The 22,200-nt window shown below is 58.3% G+C and overlaps 2 protein-coding genes across 2 annotated transcripts in view; one reads left to right on the top strand and one right to left on the bottom strand.

The window, feature by feature from the left end:
• Window positions 1-4,005, top strand: part of ZAN (zonadhesin) — a 33,771-nt gene extending 29,766 nt beyond the window's left edge. The window contains 3 exon segments of the mRNA XM_034988178.1: window positions 278-418; window positions 1,948-2,062; window positions 2,156-4,005. Coding sequence (XP_034844069.1) covers window positions 278-418; window positions 1,948-2,062; window positions 2,156-2,243 — 344 coding nt within the window. The 3' untranslated portion in view covers window positions 2,244-4,005.
• Window positions 4,006-4,891: 886 nt separating this feature from the next.
• Window positions 4,892-22,154, bottom strand: EPHB4 (EPH receptor B4). The gene is made up of 17 exons (XM_034988533.1): window positions 21,653-22,154; window positions 18,819-18,889; window positions 18,325-18,612; window positions 17,191-17,587; window positions 15,525-15,680; window positions 14,983-15,315; window positions 14,560-14,684; window positions 13,976-14,141; window positions 11,949-12,051; window positions 11,673-11,737; window positions 11,440-11,553; window positions 11,083-11,330; window positions 8,243-8,458; window positions 7,779-7,928; window positions 7,174-7,367; window positions 6,813-6,968; window positions 4,892-5,630 (listed from the first exon to the last, which is right to left on the bottom strand). The coding sequence occupies exons 1-17, from the start codon at window positions 21,702-21,704 to the stop codon at window positions 5,498-5,500; spliced, it is 2,967 nt and encodes a 988-aa protein (XP_034844424.1). The 5' UTR covers window positions 21,705-22,154; the 3' UTR covers window positions 4,892-5,497.
• Between the last annotated feature and the right edge of the window lie 46 nt (window positions 22,155-22,200).

A 22,200-nucleotide genomic window follows, 5' to 3' on the forward strand; every position in this document is an offset into this window, starting at 1 on the left:
TTCAGGCTGCCCCCGTATGCGGGGTGGGGGTGCTGGGTGGAGGATCATCCCTCCCGGTCCTGTGCCTGAGACCCTCCCGCTCGCCGTCACAAGTCGGGCCGCTTAATCCCGCTCTTTCCTCCTTTCTCAGGAGGGGCCGAGGGACTGAACAGTTGCTCTCTGCCAGGCCCCGTGCTGAGCGTAAGCCAGTTTCCTGGCGTTAGCTCTCTATGACCTCCCCTCTCCCTGGCTGAGGGCATCCTCCTAGAACTTTCCATAACCCCATTTATCCTCACAGAAAGCCCATGTCTACAGAACCCCTGTCAGAATGATGGGCGGTGCCGGGAGCAGGGAACCCACTTCACCTGTGAGTGCGAACTTGGTTATGGGGGACAGCTCTGCACGGAGCCTCGCGATGTGCCACCCCCTGGAAAGCCCGGTGAGAACTCCATCCCAGGCCCTGTACCCTCGCAGCCCCTTCCCTACCGCCGGCTGCTCTAGTATTATTCCATAGATATTATTGTTTTTTGGTTTTTTTTTTAAAGATTTTATTAATTTGTTTGACAGAGAGATAGAGAGCACAAGTAGGCAGAGAGGCAGGCAAAGGGGGAGGGAGAAGCAGGCTCTCCGCTGAGCAGGGAGCCCGATGTGGGACTCGATCCCAGGACCCTGGGATCATGACCTGAGCTGAAGGCAGACGCTTAACCGACTGAGCCACCCAGGTGCCCCTAATATTATCGTTTAATAGATATCTGTTATAGATCTCTAACAGATAGCAAATTATTAATATAATGTGTATTCTATAAAACATAATGATCTAATATGAGCCCTAGAGATTAGCAGAACGAGGGCTCTCAAAGAATCTGAGTCCCTGTGCCCATCCCCTACCGACATGCAGTGGCCCCCGCTAATCTGTGGTCCGAGACCCCCCTCCAAGGGGATGCCTGGGACCACAGACGGTACCGAATCCTGTGTTTCTTCCTACATGTACATACTAATGGTGAAGTTTCATTCATAAATTAGGCACAGTAAGAGATTAACAACAACAAAATAGAACAATTATAACAATATACTGTAGTCAAAGTTATGTGACCGTGGTTTGTCTCTCAAACTGTCGGGTTGTACTGTCCTCATCCTTCTTGTGATGCTGGGCAATGATAAGGTGCCTAAGGGAGGGGATGAGGTGAGGGGAATGACGTAGGCCGTGTGAGGTCACCTTAGGCTGCTATTGATCTTCTGATGCTACGTCAGAAGGAGGACCATCTGCTTTTGGACCACGGGTGACTGTGGGTGGCTGAAACTGTGGAACACCAAGCCCTCCATGGGGGGGAACTGGCCATAGTCTGGGATCCTCTCTCTGAAGCCTCGCTCCTTTCTCTGGTCTTGCCTCACCCCGCTCTTATTTGCCCATCTTGTGTCCCTCCTGAGCCTCTCCAGTACCTCTCCCCATCCAAAACTAGACTTCCCTTGAGCCTCTGGGCCAGTAGTTCTCACCAACTTTATCTCCCCTCAGATCGGGCCAGGGTGGGGAAGGGGTGGCTTTTTCAACCTGTTCGTTTCAGGACTCCTCCCCACCCGCCCCGAGATTTGGATTAGGTAGGTCTGGAGTAGGCCCAGACATCTGCATTTTTACCAAGCTCCCAGGTGACTGAGGGAAGTGATTCCAAGGCTGCTCTTTGAGAAGCACTGGCCAAGATGGTACCCCCTAGATGGTACTCTAGGGGAGCAGCGGGATGAACATCCCCCCTAACAAGGCTGATGGGAGTTGTGTGTCCAGAAACTCAAAGGGATCCTAGGGGTATGGTGCCAAGGCCCTGCAGCAACAGCCTTCTGGAGGAAGGCCTAGCCACACCCAGCGAGTTAAGGGACGCTATCCTTGCTGGGTGGCAGTTTAGGACTCAAAGGGAGTGTCTCCTCCCCCCATGCCTTCCTGACCTGTGTCCCTACGTTCTGTCCCCTGCACCCCAGAAGCATCCAACTTTGTGGGCGTCCTGTTGGGGATGCTTGTGCTTGGGCTGGTCCTAGTGCCCATCGTGACCAGAGAATGTGTTTCCAGGAAGAGGAAGAGGAGGAGGAGGAGGAGGTGAGTTCTGGGAAAGGGGAAGAGCAGGGGTGGGTGGGGATGAGTCAGCAGGGGAGCGGGCACCTACCCTCCTCTGTTCCCCACAACCCCCAGGGAGAAAACGCAGAGCCAGAACAGAGACAGGCTGGCAGACGCTGGTGAGAACCATTCCCACCCCAGAACCTTGGCGACCGGGAGCTGAGTCCGCCTCTGATACAGGTTTTCTCCCTTACTCCTCAGATTTTCTTCCGGAGCATGCCCTTCAAGTCCCTCAGTTTTGAGTTGTCCTCAAAAAAGGAGAGAGAAAATAAAATTTATTTTTGAAATGTGAATTTCCACATGATTGTGGTGGAGGAAGGGTCTGTGAGGTGGGTCTTGGGGGGGGGCGGTGAAATAGGAGGGAGGGACACAGGTGTGCAGGCAGTGGGGGGAGGCTAGGGCTGGGTGCCCTGCAAAACGTCCAGAGGGGAGGGGGACTGGAGGTGGGACGGAGGTCTGGCTGTTCTTTGGACAAAGCCGTTTGGGGGTGGGGCGTCCAGCCCTCTGGCTTCTGGGGAACAGGAGAAAAGACTGCACTGTCCGTCTTCACAGGAATCCAGGGCTCGTGGAAGGTGATCCTAAGGACTCTGACATTTCTAACGATGAGATTAATCACTGGGTGCCGGCTAAGCATGGGGAATGTGGCTTTTTCCAAAGGGCCAACCTCCTGTGACCCTCGGTGGTGGTGGTGGGGGGACCTCCACCTTCTGCACCTGTCCATTTCCCAAAAGGGCCTAGGGGTTACTATGGCAACTGAGGTGGGGTCTGGAGGCCCAGGAGTTCAGAGCCCCATCCTAGCAGGAGTGGCTGGCTCACCTCAGCCTGAGGCCAAAGGGCAAATTCTGACCCCTCCCCCAGAGTCCCGTGTCTTCCATCAGGCAGGTCCCTGCTTGGGGGTGGGGGCTGGGACATCCTGTTTGGGTCCCAAGAAGGAAAGAAGGCCACCAGCTGGGATGGGAATGGTCAGGATGGAAGACCCCAAGGGACCGGGGGGTGCCCAAGCAGGCAGGACACTGGGTCCTATACTTATTCTCTGACATGACCCTAGCAGCCACCTACGTTTAAGGAATTGAGATCCCAGCTGGGTGGGGAAGGGCCCCGGGGAGGGAGGGATGGCCCCCCACCAGGCTAGCCGTAGGGAGCAGCTCCCACTCTGGAGCTGGGAATGGCAGGAGCGCTCAGGGGATTCCATGAGCTGCTGATGCTTTAGCCTGGGCATGGTGAGGCTCCCTGCTGCACACCTGCCCCCCCAGCTCCCTTCACCTCATCTTTGCCCTTTTGCCGGTTATTCATTTATGCCCTGTCCTCTTGACCTCAGCTCCTCCCCTCAACAACTAAGGTCACCTTATCTAGCCCAGATGTCTGGTTGGCAGGGGAAAGGGGTGGCCTGGGTGGGCATCCTCCGGATAGACCTCCTCCTCCAGAATCCAGACCCCCTCCATCTGTGGCAGGATAGAGTCCCTCCCAGACCCCTCAGGTGTACAAAACATGGGTGATGGGTCATCAAGGGAGGGGACAGAGGATTCCAGAGTATTAGGGACTCTGGTAGGTAGGAACTTGTAGACAGGATCACCACCCAAGGTTCCCTGGGCTGGGAAGGGCAGAAGCTGTTATTTTGAGTCCTGCACAGACCCCAGCACAACAGGGGGCAACTGAGGCAGAAACAACAAGGCTGCCTCAGGTAAACAGTGCTGGTCCCTGCAGGTGTCCCTGGGGGCGGGCAGACTAAGAGGGAAGGAACAGAAGATGGCCACAAAGACTCGCAGGGGCTTGACCCCATTCCTGTCTTCCTGTTTGGGAGGGAGAAGTTGGGAGAAGACACTCAGGTGGTTTCCCCTCCCCTTCCCAAGAGGCTGGGAGAACCTGCCTGGGCAGCATCTTGAAAGGGGGAATTGTCTTCCCAACGACTCAGCCCAGCATCTGTGTGTGTGTGTATACCGTGGGGGGTCCACATCCCTCACACCAGCTCTCTGCCCCTCCCCCACAGCCCATGCAGACTCTCCCCCCCCCCCCCCGCCTCTGAGCCAACCCCAGCTGTCAACATCTGGCCCACATCTGTCTCCTTCATCTGAGTGGACCCCCACCCCAGCCGATGCCCCCCTCTTCCCCGTCAGGGGGCTGGGCAGGGCTATAAGCTCAAGGCCTCCCTGGCCTCCCGCGGCCCCTACCAGGGCTGGGGAACCAGGACAGGGGAGGGAGGGGGCAGCCCCACCCCGGAGGTGCCCCAGGCTCTTGGCAGAGCCATCTGGAGCCGTTAGAAGCAGCTGCCAATGACTCATCTCCCACTGCCCCCACCCCACCACCTCAAACACACCCTGGGACAGGGAAGCATGCCTGCAGCCCCCCACAACCCTGTCTCCAGACCTCTGACGCCTCCTCCATACCCAGGCCCCAGTCTCTGCAGAAACCCAGTCCATCCCCCACTCCCAATCACCCCCAGGACTGCATCGCTTCCCATTTTCTTTTATTTATACAAAAAAAATTGTTTTAAATATAATTTAAGAACCCCTCCAAGCACCGGTGTCTGTCTCTGGTTTCCACCACCACATCACCCCCCCACACCCCCTCACGGACACAGCTTGGGGCTACTTGGGGGCAGGAAAGTGTCTGGGAGTTGTGGTGCGACCAAGGCACTGTTCCGGAAACAGACACGACGATGAGTCCCTGTTTTACCCTGGGCGAAGGAGTCAATAACGAAACAGGTTCCCCCCCCCCAACACAGAAAGTTATGACAAGGACAGTAGAAAAACAAAACAACAAGAAACAACAAAAAATGGGGAGGGGGAGAAAAAATAAGACCGAAACAAAAAATAAAACTCAAAAACCTTCAATATGAAGGCAGCAGATGGGGGAGGGGCATTTACAAGGGAAAACTGAGTTCGGGAAGACAGCAGCAAGGTTGGGGACATCTGGGTCCAATGATTTTGTCACTGGGCCGCGACGCCCCTTCCCGCCTCCCGCCACGACGGGTGCGCTCCGCTCCCGAGCTCACAGGCTAGTCACCCTCTTCTCTTTGGTCTGCAGGGCAGTGCATTGGCCCTTCGAGGTGAGGAGGGGCACGTGGGGCCCTAACTGGGGATCAGAGGGAGGCTGTGGGAATCGTGCCCAACCACCCCTGGGAAGCTGGCAGATTAGAGGCGCTTCCTTTCCCTCTGGTCACACCCAATCCTGAGGGAAGGGCTTCCCGCCTGGGGGGCATGTGATGATTTCTACACTCCTATGGCAGAATCCTCAAATCCTGTCTCTCCAAATTGCCAGCTCCCCACCCCCATGGGTTCAAAGTGCAATCCAGTGGGGCCCAGGTATGGCGGCCTCTTGGGTCCCCATCCGACTCTGCCCCAGGAAGAAGGGGAGCTGTGTCCCCAGCCGGGAGTTCCTGCAGCTCCGGAGCGGTGGGGTCAGACAAGCAGGTGCAGGTCAGTACTGGGGGGCTGGTGCTCCCGACCCACCGCCTGGGGCTCCAGGCTTGGCCTGGGACTTCATGTGCTGGACACTGGCCAGGATTTTCTTCTGGTGTCCCGCCAGAGTGACTCCAATTCGGAGCAGGTCCCTGGGGAAGAAGGGAGAGCTAGGTGAGGCCAGAGGGACTCCCCGGGAGGTTCACTTAGCTCGAGACCACGCCCCGCCTCTGGACTGTCAGCCAATCAGGAAGGCCAGCAGGGGAGGGGTACACGTCAACAGTTGCCAATAGTTGCGGGCAGTTTCCAGAGGCTTTAGGAGCCAGACTGCGCAGCCGCAGTAGAGGGTGGAGCCGGGCTGGCCAGAGATGGGAGGTGGGGAGTTGCAGCTTGGGGCACCGACAAGGATTAGGAAAAGGCAGAGAATCAGCGAAGGGGAGGAATGAAAAGAGAGAAAAGCGCACAAAATGAGGGTGGGGGAAGGGCTGCACAGATTGCTCTAGAGGAGAAGTCAGAAGGAAAAAGGCCTGAGAGAGAAAGAGCGGGTGGGGAGGAAGGGGCGGGGTGGGGCGAAAACGAGCTGCCCCCCCCCCCCCCCCCCGCCCCCGTCCCCGTCCCCGTCCCCATCCTGAGGCCTGGAGCCTGAGATAAGGGAAAACAGCGGAGGTGGGAAATGGAGAGCAGGGACCTGTGTCAGGGCGGCTCTGGAACAAGTCAGGGAGCAGGGGGCGGGGTGTGTGAGCTGCCCGGCCGGGAGGCTGCCTCCCACCCTCTGGTTCCAGATTTCTCTTCCTTCCATGTGTTATTCAAACCTGGGCTGTGAAGAGAGCCTGGGAGGGAAACGGGCAGGCAGAAAGGTGGAGAACCAGAGAGGCCAGCCAGGGGAACACAGTGTTCGGGAGGCGTTGAAACCGTAAAACCATTTAACATTAAAGCTGGAAATGATCTCCAAAACCCAGTCCAACCTTCTCCTTTTATGGGTGAGGAAGCAGCCAGAGTTGACACTTTGTTAATGTGAGAGCAGGGTCTGGAATGTAGATAGATGCACAAGGACAGATACCCATGGCAGGATAAGGAGCAAGATGGCCCAGGGCTGAGGTGACTCAAGGGGGTGACGGGAGTGAGGCAGGTGAGGCGGGCACTGCGGGGCTGGAAGATTCCCTGGGCTCTCAGCCCCCGGAGCTGCTACTTTGGGGTTGCTCTAGATAACAGAGTTGGCACCACGAGTTGCCCCCAAAGGTCCCTGCTAAACTGGCGGGCCTGATTCTGGTCCCCAGGTGCCCCTGACACTGTTTAGCTCTCAACGGCCACCTCCAGCACCTGCCACGACTTACTCAGCAGAGATCTGGCTGACCAGTTCGAAGGAGCCAAAGCCAGCGGCTGCGAAACTTTCTTCGTATCGTCCCATCTTGATGGCTCGAAGCCATTCACCCACTGAGCCAAAAGCTGAGTAGTGAGGCTGCCGCTGATCCAGGAGCGGGTGTGAGGCCCTGGACAAGGCAAGGATGGGGAGGGGCACGCTGAGTTCCGGGGCTACGTCAGGGTGGGGACTTTGAGCCCAGCCCTAGAGCAGCGGACGGGGACAATGGACAATCCCACATACCACCAGAGGGCTGGATACTTCCGAGGGGGAAGCGGGGGATTCTCAGGTGGTGGCAGAGTGCAGGAAGGAGGCCCACCCTCTGGGGTCCTCACCCGCCATTCTCCCTGGCCACGATTTTGAGACTGGCCGGGTTCCGGATCATCTTGTCGAGGGCGCTGACCACCTGGGGGAAGCGGGGCCGTGCATTCCGGTCCTTCTGCCAACAGTCCAGCATGAGCTGGTGCAGGGAAGTGGGGCAGTCTGGGGGCGGGGGCAGCCGGTAGTCCTGTTCAATGGCATTGATCACCTGGAATGACAGGTAGAAGCACTGGGTGAGGATCTCCCGGGAGAACAAGGATGCCAAAGGACCCCCAGAAGAAGGTGACTCAGCAGATGCTGGAAGAGGTGCCACAGGCCCCGAGAATGGCAGACTCGGGGGGTCCTCCTGGCCGGGGCCGAAGCTGGCTGTGGCTGGATGCCCCGTAGCTCCTGGGCCAAGATCTAGATGAGTAACTTCCCAACCCTGCCCTCCTTCTCCGTGTCCTTCTGTGACTAGACGTGCTGTATCAAAGTCTTGGATACAAAGATCAACTCTACTTTCTGCCACCCTCAAGGACCCAACAGTGATGAGCTCTCTGGGGATCCCACTCCCCCCCACCTTCATATCCCCGGTGAGAGAACATTCCAGGAAAGCTTGGTAGGACCACGGGACACTTACATCCTGATTGCTCATGTCCCAGTATGGCCGTTCCCCAAATGACATGACCTCCCACATCACAATTCCGTAGCTCCAGGCGTCACTAGCAGATGTGAACTTCCGGAAGGCAATGGCCTCAGGGGCTGTCCATCGGATGGGAATCTTTCCACCCTAAAGACGGGAGAGGAAAAGGTGAGCTGAGGGACTCACAGGACCCAGGCATTTCAACGCCCACCCCCCCACCCCCCCGCCGCCTTTCCCCCAGGCCTCCTTTCTTTCTGGGACTCAGACACACAGCTCCTCAACTCTGTTCTTTTCCTGGACACTGGAAGTCGGGTTCCCTAAGCTGACCACCCCCTCCATGGTCTGTGCTTATATCCAGTCCCTGAATTGGAACTGTCAAACTCTCCGCCTCCCACCTTTCCAAGCTTCCCTCTCCACCTGGCCCTAAGAACTGAGTTCAGACGCGGGTCCCCTGGCCTCACCAGAGAGCTCGTGTAGGTGGGATCAGAAGAGTTCTCCTCCAGGAACCGGGAAAGCCCAAAGTCGGACACCTTGCAGACGAGGTTGCTGTTGACCAGGATGTTGCGGGCGGCCAGGTCTCGGTGGACGTAGCTCATCTCAGCAAGGTACCGCATGCCCGAAGCAATGCCCCGCAGCATGCCCACCAGCTGGATGACAGTGAACTGGCCATCGTTCAGCTGGAGATCGGACAAGGGACAGGACAAGGCTAAGACAGCTCACCCGCCCCGCCCCCGCCTTCCGCGCTCTGAACCAGATCTGCCACTCGCAGACCCATGTCATGCTCCCCTGCCAGGCAGTCCTGCTGACTCCCCAGGTAAGCCCTCTTCCTTTCTCTTACTCTGAGCCCTCTCAGCTCTCACCGCACTAACCCGACACAATGCTTAAGATTATAAGGAGGGGCGCCTGGCTGGCTTCGTCAGTTAGGAGTCCGCCTCTTGATTTTGGCTCAGGTCATGATCTCAGGGTTGTGAGATCGAGCCCCGCAACAGGCTCTGCCCTCAGCACAGAGTCTGAGGGTTGTCTGTCTCCCTCTGCCTCTGCCCATCGCCTGCTGTGCACGCTCTCTCTCAAATAAATAAATCTTAAAAATTAAAAAAAAAAAAAGGTTGTAAGGAGATCACTTTAACGTTTTCTTCTATTTAGTCTAATACAGAGCTTTACACCCAGGGCATACTCAACAAATGCTTTTGATTGAACATGTTCATTTTATGGGACAGCCACAGAGTTCTGCTAGTCGGTGTGGGCTCGGAGCCACCTGTCTACAGGTACAGATGCATCCGTGCTGAACCAAGGCAATCTTGCTCAGCTCTCTTGAACCAGCTGTGTGTAGCTTGTAAGAGAGCAGTGAAAAACTGGGTGTGATCAATGACCACAGCCCCAAAACCAAGACCTAAAGCTTGACCTTGATCTTGACAGAGTCTGCTCTCACCAGATACGCTAGCCAGTCACAGTGAAAGAATCCCATACTCTGGGTTCAGCAAGCACGCAGGGAACCCTTGGCAGCCAAGCAGGGCCAGGGCCAGAGTCCAAAACCTGAATTCTGAACCAATCCTCCAAGCCTGCACCTACGGTAGGCCTGGAATGTCAGCTTGTGGAAACACTGCTGGCGAGATGCTCAGGGCAGACCCCGGAGTCTGTGATTCCTTTCTCCCTCACCCACCACTTACGATCCATCAGCAGGTTCTGCCTCCAAAACATGTCCCGAATCCAGCCACTTCTCCCCACCCTGCTACAACCCTCACACCCCAAAAGACTGCAAGTCTCCCCACTGGCTCCTGGCTCTTACTCCCCAGCATCACCAAAGGGAGCTCTGAAAATCACCCTTCTCCAGCTGAAATCCCTCCAAAGGCTTCCCCTGGAACTTCTAATCAAATCCAAATTCCTTTGGATACGAGGTACGTATCTCGTGGTACGTCTGACCACCACGTACATCGAGATCTACCACTGCTCCTCTGCTCGGGCCTTTTGTTTTGTTTGTAAAGATTATTTATTTATTTATTAGAGCACGCACATGCATGCACGAGCCAGGGGAGGGGCAGAGGCAGAGGGAGAAGCAGACTCCCCGCTGAGCAGGGAGCCCGACGTGGGGCTTGATCCCAGGACCCTGGGATCATGACCTGAGCCGAAGGCAGATGCTTATCCGACTGAGCCACCCAGGTGCCCCAGACCTTTCTGCTTCTTGAACATGCCGAGTTCCTGCCCGCTCTGGTTCCCCCAATGTGCTTCTCCTCCATCTGCTCATGGTTGGCTCTTTCTCTGCCCACAAGTCATCTCTTCTAAAATAAATCCCCTTTCCCCTGGGCAACTGGACCTTTGTCTGGTACCACCGGAACAGACCCTTGTGTCGACTGTGGAGGGTCTGGCTGTCATCACACTACCTGGGGTCTGCCTTGGCATCTCTCCTGATGACAGCCAGGTAGCCTGTCTCCGGATGGGGTGCTGTGCAAGGTACACAGCACCCCCGATGGAGGCTGGCCACAGATAGTGATTTTTGGACTTACCAAAACATTAGATCTATCTTCTCTTAACTAGAGAAACAAGCTAACTGACCCCACAGGGAAGAGACATTCAAGGGGATAAGAGGCCCAGCTTTTCAGCATGTCAGTGTCATAACAAGGGACTGTCCTGGCTGTTGAAGAGGCTCTAAGAAATAACCACCGGGTGCCATGCTTGATCCTGAACTGGATCCTGGTTTGGAGAAACCAGGAGGAAGAGACATGTAGGGGGACAACCAGGGAAATGTGAATAGTGACCGGGTACTGGATAATCCCATGAAAATGTGACAATTCTGTTCAATGCAATGTTTTGCTCTGTAGGAAAATGTTTTGGTTTTTAAAAAAGGATGTATAGTAAAGTGGAAAAATAAAATAATACCCAGTAAAACCTGTTCAAGTGACAAAAATAAAATAAGCTCTTCCCCAGCATCTCAAGCCACTTCTCCAAACTGTTTCTTAAAAGCTTGTTTGTTTACTGTCTCCTCCATTCCACTGTCAAGGGCAGAGATGTTCATGGCTTTACTCCCAGGGCCTAAGACAGTGGCTGACGCACCAGATGGCGCTCAGGAAGCATTTGTCAAGAGGACGAATGACCACCCCTCCAAATCCTGGGTCCGCTGGCCCCACAGACGGGCCATTTCCACTCGCAGCCGCAGGAAAGGCGAGTCCTGGGAACTCTAGCTGTCCTGGAGGGAGAACGAGGGGCATAGGGGGTGGGACGTGCACCCCACCATCCTGGTCCTGAGCTCCTTGGCTTGCCGGGGGAGGGTGGGAGGCCGTGGGAGGCTGGGGGGCAGGGGGCTCACCCGCAGGAAGGAGTCCAGGGCGCCGTTCTCCATGAACTCGGTGAGGATCATAACGGGCACGCTGTTGGTGACCACACCTTCCAGGCGGATGATGTTGGGGTGCTCGAACTGGCCCATGATGGAGGCCTCGCTTAGGAACTCCCGCCGCTGTCGCTCCGTGTAGCCCCCTTTCAGGGTCTTGATGGCCACGCAGCTCTCTTTCTTCCCCGGGGCCTTGAGCCGCCCCCGGCACACCTCACCAAACTCGCCTTCGGGAAGGATGCTGAGGGTCAGCCCTCCTCTGCCTGTTGTCTGGCCCTCCTCCCCCCTCCTCCCGCCCCATCCCGCACCCCTACCCCGAGCCATCTTCCCTCTCACCTGCGCCGATCACCTCCTCAATCTTGACGTAGGAGACATCGATCTCTTTCGCAAATTCCCTCACAGCCTCATTAGGGTCCTCGTAAGTGAAGGGGTCAATGTAGACCTTAGTACCTGAGGAACCGTGCGGGGTCCTGTTAACCGAGAGGCAACCTCCCCTGCACTCCGAGGCCGGGATTCTGGGCTCACCGCCCCTGCCCCAGCCCCGTGTCCCTCAGCATAGGCCTACCCACCGTGCCCGATGAGATACTGTCCGTGTTTGTCCGAGTACTCGGCTTCTCTCCCATTGCTCTGCTTCCTGTGGCCGATGGGAAAGAAAAGGTAAACGGAATCACCCATCTCTGCGTTTCCAGAGGGACAGGACCGGGGGGGAGGAGGAGCGGGGATCAGCTTCCAAGAGGAAACAAGTATCCTGGGGCATCGAGGGAGGCTTGCCTGGAGCATGAGGGCAGGTAGCCATCTACACAGGCCCTCCTCCCAAGGGCCTCCAGGTGCCCCAGAGTGCTCACCTGAGGCAGAGAACAGCAATGACAATGACCACCAGGACCAGCACCACACCCACGACTGCTGTGCCTGCGATCAGGGCCAGTTGCTCCCGCCAGCTCTCGGTCTCTGGGGGAGAAAAGCTGCGATCAGAAGAAGCCGATGGGGGGCGCCTGGGTGGCTCAGTCGGTTAAGCGACTGCCTTCGGCTCAGGTCATGATCCTGGAGTCCCGGGATCGAGTCCCGCATCGGGCTCCCTGCTCGGCGGGGAGTCTGCTTCTCCCTCTGACCCTCCCCCCTCTCATGTACTCACTCTCATTCTCTCTCTCTCAAATAAATAAATAAAATCTTAAAAAAAAAAAAAAAAGAAGAAGCCGACGGGCCCTGGGGACCCTACACCAGCCTCAAGGCATGAGCTGTGCTCCCCGAGAACAGGCCCCCGGCGGTGTGGCAGGTGCGGGAAAGCACAGTGGTTTCCAAATTGCTTTCCACCGGCGTGGGCTCCTCCAAAGTCCCTCAGGGCAAGGGAGGAAGTTTCCCAACCTCGTTACAGCGAGAGCAGGTTTGATTTTGTTCAGTTATACATACTGGTGGCCCACAGAAGGCCCCAAGGGCTAAAAATGAAAAGGTCTGTAGCCAAAACGTGGAAATAACCCAGATGTCCGTCAACAGATGAATGGATGAATAAAACATGCTATTGCCATACAATGGAATATCTTCCAGCTATAAACAGCACGGATCCACACCCCAACGCGGATGAACCTTGCGAACATTGTGCCGACTGAAGGAAGAAGCCAGTCACAAGAGGCCACGTAACGTAGGACTCCATTTGTATGAATGTCCAGAATAGGCAAATCCACAGAGACAGAAAGTAAGGTAGTGTTTGCCGGGGGCTGGGGGTGATTGAAGGGGTGTCTCTTTTTGGATGCTGAAGTGGTCTACAATGAATCGTGGTGATGGTTGCACAACTCTGGACATACTAAAAGCCACTGAACTGTAGTCTCTTTAAAGGGTGAATTGTGGGCGCCTGGGTGGCTCAGTCGTTAAGCGTCCGCCTTCAGCTCAGGTCATGATCCCAGGGTCCTGGGATTGAGCCCCGCATCGGGCTCCCTGCTCAGCGGGAAGCCTGCTTCTCCCTCCCCCACTCCCCCTGCTTGTGTTACTGCTCTTGCTATCTCTCTCTCTGTCAAATAAATAAATAAAATCTTTAAAAAAAATAAATAAATAAAATAAAGGGTGAATTGTATGGTATGTGAATCCTGTCTGAAACTGTTAAAAGGTTTAGAAAGTCACTGGGCCAACCAGCGTATTACAATGAACAGATGTCAGGCGTCTGGGTGGCTCAGTTGGTTAAGCGTCTGGCTTTGGCTCAGGTCATGATCCCGGGGTCCTGGGATCGAGTCCCGCATCGGGCTCCCTGCTGGGCGGGGAGCCTGCTTCTGCCTCTGCCTCTGCCTCTCTCTCTCTCTCTGACTCTCATGAATAAATAAATAAAACATTTAAAAATATATATATTAAAAAAAAAAAAAGAAACACTTAAAAGTAAGGCGCCTGGGTGGTTCAGCTGGTTAAGCGTCTGGCTTCGGCTCAGGTCATGATCCTGGGGTCCTGGGATCGAGCCCCACATCGGGCTCCCAGTTCAGCGGGGAGCCTGCTTCTCCCTCTCCCTCTGCTCCTCCCCCCTGCTCATGCTTGCACTCTCTCTCCCTCTAATGAATTTAAAAAAAATGAACAGGTGTCACCTCAGTTAATCCTTGGAGCCCTGGGAGAGAGGCCTCGTGATATTTCCAGTTTGGGGAGGAGAGTTGGGGCTTAAGGGTCAGGCTTTTGCTGAGAGTCACACAGCTGGAAAGCCACTGGGCAGGTCTTCTCTCCCAGCTGTTGGTTTTGGCTTCTGCAGCCTATGCTCTCCTCACTAGGCCAAAAATGACTTGTGGTTCATAGAGAGAGGAGCATGGGAATGTGACTTTAGGGGTCCTTCGAGGGCACAGGCAAGGCCTCCCGCACGACGGAGGGGCAGCACCCCTGCCCACGCCCTGCTCCCCAGGCTCACCGTCCAGCTGGGTCTGGCTGTGGTGCTCCTGGCCGAAGGGCCCGTAGCCGGCCTCAGAGCGTGCCCGCACCTGGACCAGGTAGCTGGCTCCGCGTTTCAGCCCCCGCAGCTCTGCCCGGTTTTCCGACGTCTTCAGGAACCGCACGCTGCTGGGGCCCTCTGTACCCTGTCGGCGGGGGATGTGGGGGTGTGCGGGGGAGGCTGGCCGTAAGCCAGGGCCCCCCAGTTTCCACTGCTCTTCCCACGCCTCTCCCCGCACCCTGTGCCCCCATGACTTGCATCTTGGTTCCACGGTGTGGCGGGGGGGGCCTCTGTGCTCATTTACGTATGCACTGTGCTGTGCGTTTGGCTTTCGTTATGGCATTTAATCCTCGCCGCAATTCTGTGGGGCCGGTACACTTATTGTAACTGTTCTACACTGGGGATATTGAACTCAGAGAGGCCAAGGGGCTGGCCCAAGGTCACACAGCCAGCACTCAGCACAGCTGGACTTCAGACGCCTCTCAGGTGCCTGGAATTCAGCCGGCCCCCAGAACACATCCCCCTATCCACCCCAAGCCCCTAGGGGTGTGTCCTGGTCTCACCTTCTCATGGTACTTGACCTCGTAGTCCAGCACGGCCCCGCTGGGTGCCCGGGGAACAGCCCACGCCAGGCTCAAGCTGCTGGGCGATGATCGTGTCACCCGGATGTCGGACACGGGGGGCGGTACTGCGAGGGGGAGGACACGTTAGGGGCTTTGCACGTGGCAGGCCTGCCCCGGTCTTTCCCAGCTCTGCCTCTGAGTCTACACTTGTCTCAGCCCTCCCGCTGTTTCAGGAGTTCCCTCTGACCCTCTCTGCCCGTGCTGAAGTCTGCACCTCCCTTCACTCTTCTGTCTGCCTCTCCCCCTGCAAGTCCTGACCTTCCATGCTTCCTGGCGACCCCAGGGCCCCGCCGCTGCCTCTCCCCCTTCAGGCCCGTAGGCTGTCCGCCTCCCTCCTGGCCGGCCACCGGCTCCCCGTCTCACCCTCACGGTCAGTGGTGACATTCACAGCCTCAAACGGGACCGGCCCGCTGGCTAAGGAGGACACCCCGTTCAGGGCGGTGACCTCGAAAGTATAGGTGAAATCTGGACGCAGCCCGCGAACTGCCACCCAGGGCTCCACAAGGCCCCGGGGGCCAGGGTCGAAGGTCAGGTCTCCTCCGCAGGGCGTGCAGGACCCCCCGGGGCGGCACTCCCGGCAGCGCAGGGCGTAGGTGAGGTCCTCTCTGCCCCCGGACTCGAGGGGGGCACTCCACTCCAGGCGCAGGGAGGAGCCGTTCAGACGGGGAACCACACTTCTGGGAGCAGAGGGCGGGGCTGCGGGACACCAGGGAGTCAGAGGCTGACCTGATCACCGGGGGGGGGGGGGGGGGGGGGGGGGACACACAGCGGGGCACCCAGGCAGCCTCGCTGGCTTCTTGTCTCGGCTGGGCACCAGCAGGCCAGGGCCAAGCGGAGGAAGGCCGGGGAGGCTGGGGGCTGCAGTGGGTGCCCGCCCACCACCCCAGGGGCCGCCGGTCACTTACTGGTACAGGGCGCACCCCGGAAGTCCGTGCGGGCCCGGAAGTACCCATTGCGGCACTGGCAGATGGGTGAGCCAATGGTGCTGGAGTGGCTGTTGGCTGGACACGGCTGGCAGGACCCCTCGCCAGACAAGGGCTTGAAGGTGCCTTGGGCGCAGGCTGAAAGAGAAACCGCGTTCAAGAACACGCATCAGAAACATTCGGCTGCTCCCAAGGTTGCATGGAGTGCAAAGTGGGGAGCAGGGAGGAAAGAGCTCAGAAACCGAACATCTAAGAGAAGGAGACCCTCCCTTCAGATCAGGGACTCTAAGCTTTGTTAACCTCAACACACCCTCCCACCATCACCAAACACCCTGTGGCGGTCTGGTGAACCCACAGAGCCCTGCTCAGAAGTATGTTTTTAAATGCACACCACAGGGGAGCCTGGGTGGCCCAGTAGTTAAGCGTCTGCCTTCGGCTCGGGTCCTGATCCCAGGGTCCTGGGATCGAGCCCCGCATCGGGCTCCCTGCTCAGGGGGGAGCCTGCTTCTCCTTCTCCCTCTGCCCCTCCCCATGCTTGTGCTCTCGCTCTCTCTCATATAAATAAATCATTTAAAAAAATAATTAAAAAAATAAATGCACACCACAAAACACACAGGATCACAAAGGAAACCAAGTGAATCAAAATACAATGATCAAGGGGTGCCTGGGTGGCTCGGTCATTAAGCATCTGCCTTCAGCTCAGGTCATGATCCCAGGGTCCTGGAATTGAGCCCCATATCGGGCTCCCTGCTCAGTGGGGTGTCTGCCTCTCCCTCTCCCACTCCCCCTGCTTGAGAGAGAGACAGCGAGAGAGGGAACACAAGAGAGGGAGAAGCAGGCTTCCCGCAGAGCAGGGAGCCCTATATGGGGCTCAATCCCAGGACCCAGGGATCATAACCTGAGCCGAAGGCAGACGCTTAACGACTAAGCCACCCAGGCGCCCCTAAATAAATAAAATCTTTTTTAAAAAAATACAATGATCAAAACATGAAGAAAGCAAGTTTGTGCCACAGGAACGTGTGCATTTCTTTATTTACAAGATAGAAGGGCAGGTCTAACGGCCACTGTAATACAGAAGACATCATGGGCCAAGAAGAGCATTTTGATATTCTTGCATCATCTGTAACGGGCTGGGAAAATAGCCACGGTTTGAAGGATGTGCAAATGACCGCTGGGCCCTGTCACTGTGATTCCACACGCAAGGCCAATTTCAGGCAGAGACGAGGGACAGTAATGACATTTCCTTTCTCTACAGAAGTTCACAGATCCCTTACGTTCTATCTACAAAACCCGGGTTTTGAACGCCTGCTCTAGAGAAACAGCTGAGTGAGAATTCAGTATCAGGGAGTCAGAGGAAACCTGAAGTGAACATGAAATAGAGACCATGATGCCTTTGTCCTCAGAGCCCAAGTCCCCCCCCATCCTGAGGACAGTCCTGCGTCCCTCGTCCAGAAAGGGGTTAGGCACAGTTAGGACAAAGAGGGTGCGAGAGCTCAGACCTTTGCCGGAGGCTTTGGAAACAGGCCTTCCGAGTGCCCCTGAGAGCCAAGAATGTTCCAAATGGAAATGTTAAGTGGCTGTAAGAGCTGGGTATAGGACTCTCCCTGCCTGGATAGCCAAGCTATCCAGAAAAGACGCCAGCCCTCACCTCGGCACCGGGTGTTCCCCTCGGCGGCCTCAAACCCGGGAGCACAGCTGCACCCTGTGACCGGCTGCTCGGCCCACTGGCCATCCTCCCGGCAGTAGAGGCTGGGGCTGGGGCCGGGGGTGGGGACAGCGTCAGCCACACAGCTCCCTGCCACGGGCACCACAAGCTCCCGAGGCACAGTCTCCGGGAAGTGGGTGAGGTTCACGGTCAGCTGGGCGCACTTCTTGTAGAAGAGATGCAGGGACAGCAGGGCCATGCAGGCTCCCTGGTCCTGGAAGGCCAGGTAGAAGCCAGCCTTGGTGAGTGGGCCCAGACGCAGCGTCTTGATGTTCACCTTGCCAGTTGCCTCGGCCCCAGGGCGCTTCCGGGTCAGGTGCTCGGCGGCCACTGTGTCCACCTGCCAGGTGAGGGAAGAGACTCGTTGCCGCGGTCTTCCGCTCCCCAAGGACCAGGTAGGCGGACTGTTTTCTTCTTCCCAGCTCACCCTCTCCCTGACCACCTCAGCTCCTGTTCCAGAGCCTTCTCTCTACCTTTCCTAGCGTGCACTTTCCTGCAGGCCCTAACATTACCCGTTAATGCTTGCTGAGCTCCTACCATGCGCCCAGCCTCTGTCCCGTACCCCCTTTCTGTTCATTCACTCATCCTACAGACATTTATCAACACCTCCTCTGTGCCAGGCCCAGGACTTGAAGCCAAGGGAGCTGAAATGAAGGAGATAGGTATGTATATTCAAAGCACGATGAGCCCTAGGACAGGTGAGACCCCAGGGTGGGCACCTCAGCAGAGGCATCCCAGGGGAGTTGCAGCTTCCAAGACAAGTAGGAATTGGGTAGAAGACCCAGAGAGAAGGCATTCCGGGGTAAGGCATCAGCTGACACAACGGAGGGGTCTCTGAAGGGCAGGGCGTACTCAGATCAGAGAATGTGGGAGGTGGCAGAGGGTGGCCCAGACGACCGCCCCCGGGGACCAGAGCGGCCCTGGCCGTGACCGCTCCACATAGCAGACCACCTTCTTCCCTCCCTGGACCGGAGCCTCCTGCTTCTAGGGCCCACTGCCCCTGCCCAGGGCCTTGGAAGCTCATCCACTGCTCCTAGGCCATGCTGGCTGGTGGCAGGGCCCCGGGCGCCCGGGTACCTTGATGTAGGGGTTCTCCATCCAGGCTGGCGTGAAGGCTGTGGCCGTGTCAGCATCGCTCTCGAAGTAGAAGACGGTGAAGGTCTCCTTGCAAGAGCGCCCGGCCCGCGACAGGGAGAGGCACTCGAGCATGGTGAAGCGGAGCGTCGCGTACACGTGGACGGCTCCTCGGCGCGGGACCCAGCCGGTGCGCAGCCAGTGGGCCAGGCCCGGTGCCCGCTGCACGTCGCACACCTCATAGGTCCGGACGCTATGCTGCTCCTCATCCAGGCCGCTCAGCTCCTCCCACTGTGGGGAGAAGGGGGTCAGCTTGGGGGTGAAGGTGGGGAGGATGTCTGTCCTAGAGCAAGGAGCGGCTAGAGGGAGGGGACCCCTGAGGGCGAGGGCTAGGAGGACATATGCCCCAGCTGCTGGGATGTGGGGGGTTGGTGGCACGCCTTGTCCCTCCTCCCTGGGTGTCCCTCCAAGCCCCGGCTCCTGGGCCCAGCTCTTACCTGCCCTTCCACCTGAGGGAACGTGACCCACTTCAGATCGGCAGTTTCCAGTTTTGTGTTCAATAGGGTCTCTAACACAGACAGACAGACAGACGGTCAGCACTGGGGGAGACACCAGGAAGACCAGGTCCCTGGGAAATGACTGAGACAGGTGGGTCCTCTTAGCTCCAAGCTGGTGGAACCGGGGCCGACTGAGCCGACAGATGAAGAGGGGGGCAAGTCCTGCCCTCTGCTGTCCCCTTTCTAGTCCTTCTGTTTCTGAGCGCCAACCCCACCCCCCATGGCTGGCAGGCACCGGGCTGCCCCCCCCCCCCCCCCCCCCCCCCCACCCCCGTCCCGTCCATGGCTCCCAGATCTAGGCCGCTGAGAACCGCTGTGCCCTGAGGAGAGGGGAGGAAGACCAAATGGCTCAGATAGGGTTAAAGCAGAGCCCCGACCTGGCCTAACCTGAGGAGGGCAAAGAACAGCAGGTGCGGGGCTACCCTTTCCTTACAGGGCCTGCCTCCCCGCCACTCCACAGTCCCTGCCCCAAATCTGAAGCCGCCGCCTCCCTCTCCCCAACTCCACTCCCCTCTTCCAGCCCCACACCCCCTTCTCAGACCAAACCCTCCAGTCCTTCAGATCCCTGAGGGTGGTACTCCGCTCCTGAGGCCCAGCCCTGCCGCCCCCGCCCCCTGCCGCCCCCCAAGAGCTCTCCCTGCTGTCAGAGGAGGAAATGCTGGAGGCCAGGACGCTTGGGTTCCCGCCCCACCCCCTGCCTGCAGAGGCCTCACATCTGGATTTGGTTACGGGAAGGAAAAGGGGAGGAGATTTTAGGGGTGTGTGTACGGAGGGGTGAACACACCTGGCTCTGCTCTGGTCTCAGGGGAGGGGCGTCGAGGGAGGGGTGGGGCTCTGGCGGAAGGGGGGATTAGGAGAAACATCAGAGCCCCTGGCAGTGGAGGGTAGAGGGAGGGTAGGGGAATCCCCTGGGAGGCCAGTGCCATGTGGGGGGCCCCCAGGAGAGCCAGCAGCACACCTGGGACCAGGTTCCCCCAGCCTCCCTCCCCACTCCCGCCCCTGCTCTGTGGGGGCCACAGGAGAGAAGGGAAGGGAAGGTGGGTGGGTGGGGCAGCCTCCTCCCGGGGACCAACTGATGTCCACTCAAGGGCAAGGGGTCAGGTGGGACCCCAGCCAGGCCGAGGTGAGGCCTGGGCCCCCCAGGGGTGGCAGGAGCCAGCCCGGCACGCTGGGGACAGGATGCCCGGGTTCTGGGAAGGGGGTGGATAGAGTCTGCCGTCCCCACCCTCCATTGTTCCAGCTTGGATAGTGTTTTCCTGTCTCCAATTTACACACTGTCTGTTTCAGGGCTGTCCTCCGCACGCTCGGGAGCGACTCACTTTCTCTCCTCCTATCTCGGGCTCAGAGAGCCTGCCTTGATCTGTCAGTTCTTCTGCCTCTCCCATCTCTCCCCAGCCCTGTCCACCTTCCTTCCAGACTGTCGCCGTCTCTCCTCCATTTTCCACCTCCTGCCTTTTGCCTTCACGGGGCGCGAGGCCGCGGGCAGGTTACTTAACTCCTCTTTAAGCCTCAGTTTCCCCATCCGTAAAATGGGGGTAACAATCCCTCCCACTGCAGGGCTGTTGTGAAGGTGAAAATGTAAAGCGCTTAGCGCAGGCCTCGGGCTTGGAAAGCACCTAGGTGGCAGGCCCTTTCTCCTTCGCCTCTTTGCCTCCCTCTCACCACACTTCGCCCTGGGGGTGGGGGGGACTCTCCCCACTTTGCCTGCCTTCCTCCCAGTTATTTCCCCTTCTGCCTCCCAGCCGGGCAAGGGTCTCCTCTCCCCATCCCCAGCCTTTGATCCTCGGCCCAGAGCAGCACTGCCCAGCCTGGGGGAGAGGGGTTTCTAACTGCCTTTGATTCCTCCTCCTCAGCAGCTCCCCCCTTGACCCACCCCCCAGAGACCCCTTTGATTCCAGGCAGTGAAGGGGGGGAAGGAGACAACTCATTGAGAGGAGATTAGGGCTGTAGGAGGAGGGTTTATAGGGCTCTTGGCTCCCCCTCTAGGGGGTGAGGGGAGGGAAGAGCCTCATGGATGAAGAAACATTTGGGAGGGGGGGACACAGAAAAATCAGAAATTTAGAGAGATGGGTAGTTAGGCTAAGTTCAGGTGTCCCAGGGGGCTGTGAAGGTCAGTTTCTGCTGGCCTGTAGGGTTGGAGAAAGGAACTCGGGCAGGGCTGGGGGTCTAGACAGCATTTAAGAGGCCGGGAGGGGGACAGCCTGGGGCAACCAGGGAGGGGACCTCACTGCAGCAGAGGCAGTGGCTTTGGGGGAGAGATCTGGGCGTTTGGAGAGTGAGCGCAGAAGCCGGCCGTCCTACCAGAGGCCCCGGGGAACTGCAGGATCAAGGTGTGAACGTTGAGGAATGGGGGGTGGGGGCAGTTTTCTGGGCCAGCACGAAGTTCTGCCCTGTCTGCAGTTCCTCCTCCAGAAACGTTTCCTCATGTTTGCCAGAGGTGGGAAGAGGGACAGAAACTTCGGAGAGATTGGAGTAGGGAGAAAAGGAAAGGCTGCCAAAAGGGCGTACCGAATCAGGGCTCAGAGTCTGAGAAGCTGCAGCAGGGGCACATCCCGGGACGGAGCTCCACTCCTTCTCTTTCCCAAACAAAAGAAAACTCCACTCCCCGCTGGGCCGCCTCCTCCCTGCTCCCCGCCCCCCGCCCGGTCTAGCACTATTGGTCCGAAGTGTTCGGGGTTGGGGTGCCGGGCTAGGGGCAGAGAGGCCGGCCCCTTCACTCCGAGGCCCAACTTTAGGGGCCCCTCGAGTGCCAGGGTGCCCCCTGGGAAACTCACCTTCTAAGGCGGCGGCGAGCGAAGCCCAGCAAAGCAGAGCCCGGAGTTCCATGGCGCCGTCTCTCTTGGGTTGGATCCGATCCGAGTTTGGGGGGCACTAGCCCCCCCAGGTCTGAACCCGCCCTGAGAGGGCAGACGCCGACTCCCCGCGCGGGACTCTCGGTCGGGGCCCTCAGCGTGGGCCCATGCGGGCGCGCCCGGCACCGGCACCCGGCGGCGGCGCCCAGGTGTGGCCCCGCGTCCCCGCCGCGCGCGCGGGCGGGCGGGGAGCGTCTTCACACTGGCTGCGCCGGGCGGGCGCAGAGCGAGACGTGGCTGGAGTCGGGGGTCCCTCCGGGGCCTCGGGGTCCCGCCCCGGCTGGCTGGGGGTGGGCCGGCCGCTCGCGGTCTCCCCCCCTCCCTGGAGCGGTGCTGCTCGCGCCGCGGGGCCGAGTGCGCTCCGCGCCGGCCGGGAGGGTGGGAGCGGAGCGGGAACCGAGCGGGAGGGAGGGAGACTGCGGCGCGGGGCCGGGCGGGCCGGGGCTGGGCCGGGCTGGGACTGGGCCGGG

Source organism: Mirounga leonina, unplaced genomic scaffold (genome assembly GCF_011800145.1).
Source record: "Mirounga leonina isolate KUSES-001 unplaced genomic scaffold, KU_Mleo_1.0 Mir_454, whole genome shotgun sequence".
NCBI lineage: Eukaryota > Metazoa > Chordata > Mammalia > Carnivora > Phocidae > Mirounga > Mirounga leonina.